We start from the raw sequence: 9,699 nt of genomic DNA on the forward strand, positions 1-9,699 counted from the left end.
CATTCTCAGTGCCCGTGAGGCCAGGCTGCAGCCTCAGCAGTGCATGGCTGGCCCACAGCAGACACTTTATTTCACAGCAGACACTTTATTTCACAGCAAGTCTTTGGGACTGATGGCAGCTCTGTGGATTCCTGGGTAACCTCCCACTGCCCCAGACAGCAGCATAGCTGCAGGAGGCAGCACAACCAGCCAAGTTCAGGTGAAACCAAGCCAGAAAACATTAAGTGCTGCTGTGTAGATTCACCCATCCACACATCACATATGCTCTAGCTCAGCAGGTAAATCTGGCCCTCAGATTAAGACACACTCCTGCCAGACTTGCCCACAGCACAGTAGGATCCTTGACTAAATCTGTCAAAACAAAATATTCCAGGTAAATTTAGATACAGTGTTTCTTAAAATGATACAACTTGCAAGGTGAATACTCTCATTTAGTGAAGAGGTTGGATTTAATTTTCAGGGTAGTGCCAATTTCTGATCTGAGATGCCATACCACAGCCAACTTTAGCAGATCCCATGGCACAGAACAAACTGGTTGTACCTTGTATCACAGCTAAGTTTGTTTTACAGAAGCTGAGAAAATAGATTGAGCTGACACAGTGAGAACCAGATGTATCAAAATAAAATTTATTCTTAAAATGGCTAGTTTACACATAACAGCAAAGGTTACATAAGGAAAAGTGCAATTAGTGGAGGAGGCTTATTTCACCTTAGTACTTAACATCTCGCTGCACTGCAAGTAGCTTCACACTCAGGCTATTATACTTCTTAGCTGTGGACAAAAATGTGATTTATTTTTTGATGTTAACACCATTTCTGTATAGCTAAAAAGTGTGCCAGCATTCACACCTGCTGAGCATGTACTGGACAATTTCTCACACAAGTCTTGCATGAAACCCAGATAACATTTAAAGTTTGACAGCTCAGAAAGCTAAATTATAAGCATAGAGATACACAATATATATTAGTTTACTAAATGCTAAAAACAAATAAACTTATAAAAACGAGGTAAACCAGAACAGTTTTCTATGTGCAAGCCTATATTTAGTCTAGAAAAAAACTAGTAACAACCCTGCTCTTTTAAGGAAATTAGCTCTCATAAAGTGCAGCTAATTCACTGTCTTCAATATGAAGGACCTTGCCTATGTTACTTGTGAAAAGTCATGGCTAACACTGCAATTAGGAGCAAGATACTCAACCATCAGATGCTGTAAGATTAGATCTGGTGATGAGTGGAACCACCTAATGATACTACAGAGTAGGAAATTCAAAATCACTTTCTTCTGTTGCCTAACCCTATTTTTGTCATATTAGGGTGGCTTTAAAAATTTTTTAAAGGCACATTTTTCTTTTAACATTGAAAGGCAACCATGTGCCTGCTAAAAAAGTACGATGGTGAAGTCAAGGTTACATTTGTTATCAAATGCAAGGCTTCACAAAGACAGTAAGGACAGAGAAGACTTCTTAAAGCAGTGGTCACTTCTACTATTCACTTTGCATCATTTTCTTTAGTCTTCTTTTTATCCCATTGATCTTTCACTGAGATTTAGAAAAACAGCTTTGGAAAGAAGTAATCAGAACATTGCACATCTCCAAGTTATGTAGCACATTGTACCTCTTCCCCTTTTCCCACTTGTCCATTATCCTCTCCAAGTTTCTTAAGATGTATTGAAGCCACAAATCTTTGCCATGCACCACTACCTGCCTTTGCTACAAGCATATAGAGGGTCACAGCAAGCCTCCTGACAGCATCTACTGCACTCCTGATAGGTGCAAAATGAGTTGTGACATTCTGTTTCCACCCCTGTGCACACACACTCACACACAGTTACCACAGCTTGCTGAGACACCATTGCCTTCCATACACTTTGCAAATCTCTCTCCTAGTGACCCAGGAGAGCTGACAGCAGGAAGAAAGCAGCATACACTTGAGATACAGGCAAGCTACTCCTATAGTATGTAGCATACACATGAGTTGCACCTTGGTTTTCTTTTCTTCCAAGGATAAAGTCTGGCTAAGAACTTCAGGAGTATAATATGGTTTAACAAGTCCCACAGTCTAATGAACTTGGATTTTTTCAGACAGCAAACAAAACCTGCCAGGTGGTTTCACCATGCAGTATGTGAACCAGAAATCTAGCACTGCTCTGTTGCCAAATGGAAGGATTCTTACCCAGCAGTCTGGATCACCAGTATGGTGATGAACTTTCAATCTGACCCAAGCTCTGCCACTGGGGAAACAAGCCACTGGACAACCTTGGACTGCCCAGCTGATCAGGTTCTCTCTCTTGTCCTCTCCTTGAAGTCTGAAGATCTACATAGCCTTCCTTGGCAGATGGTATCTGAACACCATTAGGCTTCCACTCTTCATGTACAATTTTGTAATTCTGCCCCTCATTATTGTCCCAGAAGGTATGTTCTCCACTTTGGTAAGAAATGCAAAACTCTATCTTCTCTTCAGAGGAAATGTCAGGAGGAAAATCAATGGCAAATGAGAAGGTATCATTTTCAAAATCACTGTAAACATTGTTCATGTACACACACTCAACATCTTTGTAGGTCTTCCACGTGTTGAAAGTAATACGAACCTGAACCTTTTTTTCAAAGCTGACATTTTTTACTTTCACAGTGCCTGACAGGACCTTCTCTTGCAGGGTGCAGGTCTCCAGGCAGACCAAGTTCGTCTGCAGACGGTTCCTGAAGTCCAGGTAGTCAGCTGAGGGCTGAGGGAAACCCAGAATCAAGTTTTTCTCCTCATGGAGTTTTAAGTCAGATGTTATGTCCTCAATGCCTAAGAGGTCAAACTGCAGATCCCACACGGGGGGCTCCTGGAACTCGGAGAAGGTGTGGATCACCGTCAGGGACAGCCCCTTGGAGTCTGCAAACACAACGCGCTTCTTGGCTCGGGCTGCCGAGGGGCTCCAGTCGCTCTTCTGATCTTCTGAGTCACACTTCACATGAAGGCACGGCCTGAGAGGTTTGATTCTGTTCACAAAGCTGCTTCTTTGGCAGTCCTCGAGGGGGCTGAGAAGGCTCTTCAGTGGAGGAGAATGGGCTATGCAAATTCGCATGGCCATATCCACAGGCATGCTGGAGCTGGGCAAGGGTCTCGGGTCCAAGATCTGTATCATTCTGAATGGAGAAGAAACACAGGATGTCATCATTTATTACATCAGATAAGAAGCTTCTCAAGAATGGGTGTTTACTGCATTCTCTTAATTATTCACGGCCTCATCTCTGCACAGTTTTAAACAATGCAGCCTAAATCAAAATAGACAGTTCTACCTACAGAGCCAGGGTGAAACTAGTCAGTCATTTCTTGGCAAACCTAAACTTCTTCAATTCAAATCTACTGTCCTTTCTTTATCCAAACCTCTGAAAAAACAGATTTTAGTGAAAGCTAATTGAACATATTTTCTTGAAAATACAGAAAAGAACATTCTAGTAACGAGTAAAACAGATCCAGTTAAAGTAGAAGTGCTCATCCACTTGAACTTCCCTCTTAGAGGCCCTGAGTGAGGTCTTAAAATTCCAACAAGCCGGATCAGCTGCCTCATCTCTGAGCACAGACAGCACTATATTAAGCAAGTTGCCTATCCCATCAGAGCATCAGATGGGATTCTACATATCTTTATGCAGAACCATCATTCTGTGGTCCTGAATAACTGTCAGTTGATCTTTTCAGGAACTCGTTTGGTTGAATAAAAATACTAAAGCACCTTTAGAAATATTTTTATGAGTTGTGAACCAGGTCTATGTAATAGGGCTCTTTGCACTGTTAATGTCAACTGCTGAGCGAAGCAGGGGAAAAAAGTGGGAGAAGGACATGCTATTTTTTCACCTCATTAGGCTCCAAGAATTGACTTTAAAACAACTTTTGATAATCCCTAAAGACTATGCCGAAAGACTACTGCAAGGATTTAATAAGAATACTACAGGTTTTTTTGTAAAGAGTTACAGATGACAGATGGCAAAATTACTGTGCAAGGCCATGGCCCACACAATGCCAGATAGCTTGAATATTTCTAAAAAGGGGCTTCAACCATAGCACATCCCTGCTGAGATGGATGCAGTCCTTGCAGGAAATGCAGAGTTTTGTTGAGTCACAGAAAGGCATTTGCTTTGTCACTTAAACATATGGCTTTCTGCTTCCCAGAGTTCTCACTGGTATTTCAGAGCCCTGCCAAAACTAAAGCAAGAAGCTGCACTGGCCTCCTCTTGCTTTTTTTAATTGTGGAGTTTTTACCATAATAAGCAGCAGGAGGAGAGTACTCGAATCAAATTAATCAACTTTTGCTTTGCTTTATTAGGAACAGAACTAAGGCTTCAGAAATACTCTCTCTGCAACTTTGGTGACCCGAGCTTTTGCAGTGTCAGGGGGAGAAAAAAAAAAAAAAGAAACAAACAAAAAAGAAAAAAGCCCACGCAACACAGAAATAGCAAACAAGCGCCAAGCATGCAAACCCCACGCCACCGCCGGAGCAGCTGCCGGGTGCTCGGGCAGCAGCGGGGGCAGCGCCCGGCGGGAGCCGCGGAGCGCAGCGGGACCCGGGCGCCGCTGGCACAGCCGGGCGGGCAGCGGGATCCGGGCGGGCAGCGGGGCCCGGGCGGCGCTTACCTGGTGCGCTGCAGTGCTGGGGCCGCCACCGCCGCTTGGGGCCGCGCCCGCCGCTCCGCCGCCTTTATGGGGCCGGGCGCGGCCCGCGGCCAAGGGGCGGCCCCGGCCGGGCCGTGCCGGGGGCGCGGCCGCCGCTGCCGCGTGCCCGGGGGCTGCCGGCCCGACTCGCCCCCGGTGCCCCTTCCCTGTCCGTGTCCGGAGCTGCCCCCGCTCCCTCGTGCTCCGGGAAGGGCAGCAGCAGCTGCGGGCACGCAGGGTCCGGCAGGGCTGGCTGCAGCACGCGGCTGTGCAGCGGGCGGGGACCCTCTGTACCCTGCGGCAGAGCGAACGCGTGCCCGGGGGGGCTGCTCGGGGCGCTGCTAAAGGACCTTGCCCCGTGGAACTAAAGCCGTGTTAAGTTATAGACTTCTCTGCTCCCTTGGAAAGGAGCTGGGACTCTGAGTTGTAAGGTAATGTTCCCAGAGCCAGAAATCCATCATCCTGGAATCTAACTGCCTTTGTCGTCAGTGAAAAAGCACTTTTGAACTTTTAATGTGAATGGTGCCGATAGCTTTTCACCGCCCACACCTGGAGATCTGTGCGCTGTCTGAGGATGACAGGCCCTGCTATAGGTCCTACATTTTATCTGCTGCCTTTTTCCAGAGGAAAGGGACAAAAACTGGTGGAAGGCAGCCCCCGCAGCATTAGCCATCGCAATACTGTGGCACTGCTGGTGTCCTGCTCCTAGGGGCCCCGTGGCAGACAAGCCCATGCAGAGGCTGTGGACAGCTGACAAGCAGCGTGCTGTCTTCTGCAGGCTGAGTAATCCTACTAGAGAAGGTTCATCACTGAGTTACCGCTCTTCAAAGACCATGTCCTGGTTGCTGACTTTCTCTCTGGGTCTTCTGTGGATCAACAGTTCCACTGCTACCTTCTTGCTGCTCAGCTGCTCTTTCCCAAGGGTGGTAGATGACTTGCAGTCAGCCTACAAGGTGTGATAGGGAGTCTGTGAACTGTGATTTTTCTGAGTTCACAGCTTTTACCAGCAGATGAGACCGCATACATCTGTATGAACAGCAGAAAGTCCTATGTTCTACATGAAGGGGGCTTACAGTGATGAACAAACAGTAAAGGATTTTTCTGTTCTTGATTTGTGAGCAAAAGAAATTGAAAGCTCTACTGCTTATGTGTGAGGACTTATTAGAAGATAGGGTGTGAGCATACCAGATGATGACGAGGACACTTCCACCTTGGATTCAAGCTACATATAAGCAGAGGGAGGAAACAGGAAAGGCTAGAGGCTTCTGATGACAGATGCATGGCACATGGATCAATATCTGCCTCTGCACAAATAATGAAAGTATTCATAAGACAGTAACACTTCAGTTTCTTATTTCTGCCCCTTGGTGACTGAAGTTCCTGCCTTTCATGACAGTACATGACATTAAGTGCCACCCAGACAAAGCCTGAATTAGTAACTGGCAATGCCGGCAGGGCTTTGGAAGGTCCTGCTCTGTTCCCTGGAGCCACTTTGGACAACCTTCCCTGGTCCTCTGCTTCTCAACTTGCGTCCCTGCTGCTCACATTGCTCTTCCTCTCCTTTCCCTTCTTTTATCTTTTGGTGACTGCTGGCTCCCTATCAAAGGCAGATGATATTTTCTTGTTGCTTGTCTACAGAAAGTGATAGAAGACAGCATCTGTGTTTTGGAAGCCTTGCTAGTAGCCTTACTAGCCGCAAATTTATTTTTCTTTTGGAGGAGCTACAAAGACTTTCAGCCCCATCCACCCACCGGCAGTAAGCCAGGCCAAACATACCCATGGGTATAAGGGAGGACTGGACACATGGCTAGTGCTTATCAAATCTCTTCTATTTACCCATTATAAAAAATGAGCAAATAACTCTGGAGTTTGTTTGCCTGTGCTACTTGAATCTTTGTCCATGGATCTTCCCCCACACACGGCTTAGCTGGGCTGCTGTGTTATCGGGGATCACGTGCAGCAGCTGAGGCTGCTCTATCCCACTATCTGCAGACACTAAATAAGAGCTGGTTGATTCCTGTAAAAAAGGATTTGCCTCAAGGCTTTCCTAGACATATTTCTGTTGCTATGTAGTAGCTCATTGCCCTGTTGGTGCTATAAAATATTTTGCTCTTGCTGTGTAAAATACCTGTTTTGCCCAACTTGGAAAACATCTTGAAAGATTGTTTAAAGTGGTATGTTTAGCAAAAAGCCAGTAGCGAGATCCAGAGCCTTTCACAGGCAGATCATTGCCCAAGTCAGTAAATACAGACTGGATACGGTAACTTTGTGCCTAATTGGTAATCTGGAGCACATTCTTGGCCGTGGACTGATGTCCCAGTTCCTGGTTGCCAATACAAGCAGAGAGCATTGTGCAGAGCCAGGGTAACTCTTTCCTCACCCAGGGAGGCGTCCCTGCATTGAGGCAAACTGACAGGGTTATCTGAGTTAGCACACCAGTTTGTCCTGTCAGTGATGGCTCCCTAGCTGTGCTTTTTATAGAGGACTCAGGTTTCCAGATACTTTGGTTTGGCATCTTAAAATGTAGATCTGTCTGTCTTACCTTTCAAATAGTGCTGCTAAAATGGGAGCACCGGAGAAAAAAAAAACCTACTGTCTTACTGTGCATTTGACAGCACTCTGTGGCATATCAGCTTTTCTGACATATGTAGGAGCACAATGGCAGAAATATGTAACTGGAAAAAGCACAGCTGATTATAAAATCAAGCCCCATCACAGGGGGCTGTAACTTCAACCACTTCTGTAAGAAGGAAACCCAACTCGATCACCCAGACTAGTTCTCTGTCTTTTCCTGAAAATGTGGCACATTAGATCTAATAAGTTAATTGCAACACGTTAGCTATAGAAAACACAGTTTTATCATAGCTACCATAGTTTCACTAAACATTAAATGTATGTTTTTAAGAACAGTTTGCAGCCTAGATGGTCCAGATGCAATGGAAGGCACAGGCTCACTTTCAAGGAGTTCATTGGGGTTGCTCAGTGACAAACTGGCAATTGGGTTCACGCTGTTCTGTTCAAAGACAAATATATGGTATTAGCTCCACAGTGAATGCTTTTATATGCAGATGGTCCTCCGGGTCTTGCCATTCCTCACCTCACCTGAACTACCCACAACCTTCCAATCAGCAGTTCTGGGAACAGATAATGAGTGATTGTGCCTTCCTGTCAGCTATCACACCGCAATGGGCTGCTCTGGTAATCTCTTTGCTGGCTCTTGCCATTTTATGAGAATGAAAGAATTGCTTTTTTTCAGCCTGTGTTCTGAGACTGAGTAATTAAGCAAGGATTTTGTGTTTACTCTGATTTTATTACTTTCAGGTCGCTCTGCTTCTTTACTATCCTCCCCCACAACTTCAGGAGGGAAGAAAGGAAATACATTGCAGTGGAGGATATAGAAAGAGTAGAGGAGCTATTAGCATTTAATTAAAGCCTTTTGAAGCAAAGAGAGGCAAATATTTCCTCAGAGCAAAGTAAAGTCATGATGGCATTTATAGGCAAAAAAGTCCAGAGAGAAAAATATATGTCCATTTCACTTGCATAGTAATGCATCTCTTGAGAAATCCTTGCTGTTTGCAAGGGAGAGCAATGCTAGCTTAATGCAGTTACAGTATGCAATTGAGCAGGGAAGCTTTTGATTTGGTTTTGGGCTTGAAACTAAAACAAATTGCTAGGCCGGTGGCACTGTACTGGTGTCATTAGAAAACAGAGTATGTCCACCTTATTCTGGCTGGCACGTTCCTGCAGCATCACACAACACCTGTGAAAGAGACAGAGCTTTAATGACTTTAAAGAACACCTTTGGTAATAGACAGGGACAATTCTGTCACACAAGGTTGACAGCAGCATTTTTTTTCCTTGTCTTGAGCTCTTCTGTTCAATATTTGTTCTCTGCTACTAAGACTAGCCTTTGTAAAATGTATTATCTATGAAGTTGGGTTTCAGTTTTCTATGGATGTGACCATGAGGCAAATAGTGATTTTTCAGATACATAGCAAGTCAGTTGAGCCTATAAGCCTTTGAAAATTTAAAATTACTTGTAATGGTTTATCTGATGAAATACAGTAAGCAGAAGTTTAATAAGTCTTAATAGAAGGCTATATCCTTTACTTGCTTCTCAGAACCCTTTGGTGAATTTTGAAAATTACTAATGGTAATGGTACCATTTGAAAATTACAAATGGTACTAATTACTAGTCCTGGGAAACTCTGTTATTGTTTTAGGAATTTCTTCAGCACTGGTACAGTCCATACAAGAAAGAAATAAATTTTTGATATTTTTAGAATTTTTATTAGCCCATTTCTCATGATTGGTGGGGAGCATGGTGTCAACTAGATCCAACATGCTACAGCTGTTGGGAAGCACTCACTGAAATACCTGTAAATTGTAATTTAAGTAAGAAAGTGTAAGTAATTACCTTGTAATCACTTGCTAATAGCAAATCAGAGAAAGTCTGGGAAAAAATATTGCACTGCCCTCACTGCAATACTGCCACAATCATCTCCTAGAGAGCAGGGTAAGCAATGTGCAGCCAAATGCACATGCAAAGATGGATGGGGTTTATGTTTTCTTACAGCGACAGGACATGGGTCTAGTTCTTTGGGCATTCATAGGGGCTCTAGGTCTCATTCTGTTTCAGTCAATAGTGCAAGTTCTTGCCACTCTTGGAACTTGCTAAGGTTAAATTCAAAGACATTTGAATTCCTTGAAACTGAAAGCTTTGGACTGAATTAGAAGCTAGAAATTGATTTAAAATGTCTGATCTTGTTAAAGCTGACTAATGATAAATTAGTCAATTGTAGATGAGTCAGCACTTTGAAAATGTATAGTGGCCGAGGAGTGGGTTGCTTTCTGGAAAAAGTGACATACAAAAAGCAAGAAAACATGTCTCAGGCTGCTCAAATGTTTAATGTCATGTGATTATATCAAATTCAGGCTATTTTGAGCAAAATTCCTTAAACTGATTTTATGCAAAATGCAGTCTTTTAGAAGTCTTTGCTAGTATGTAGTAAGATGAAATAAAGCCAATGCCACATTATTTATTAATTGCTGTGATGTAGAGT

General features: G+C 44.0%; 1 protein-coding gene across 1 annotated transcript; it reads right to left on the reverse strand.

Moving 5' to 3' along the window:
* Positions 1-620: 620 nt before the first annotated feature.
* PPP1R3C (protein phosphatase 1 regulatory subunit 3C) lies at positions 621-4,655 on the reverse strand. The gene is made up of 2 exons (XM_030951211.1): positions 4,619-4,655; positions 621-3,132 (listed from the first exon to the last, which is right to left on the reverse strand). The coding sequence occupies exon 2, from the start codon at positions 3,129-3,131 to the stop codon at positions 2,187-2,189; it is 945 nt and encodes a 314-aa protein (XP_030807071.1). The 5' UTR covers position 3,132; positions 4,619-4,655; the 3' UTR covers positions 621-2,186.
* Positions 4,656-9,699: the final 5,044 nt, after the last annotated feature.

This window comes from Camarhynchus parvulus, chromosome 6 (assembly GCF_901933205.1).
Source record: "Camarhynchus parvulus chromosome 6, STF_HiC, whole genome shotgun sequence".
Classification (NCBI taxonomy): Eukaryota; Metazoa; Chordata; class Aves; order Passeriformes; family Thraupidae; genus Camarhynchus; species Camarhynchus parvulus.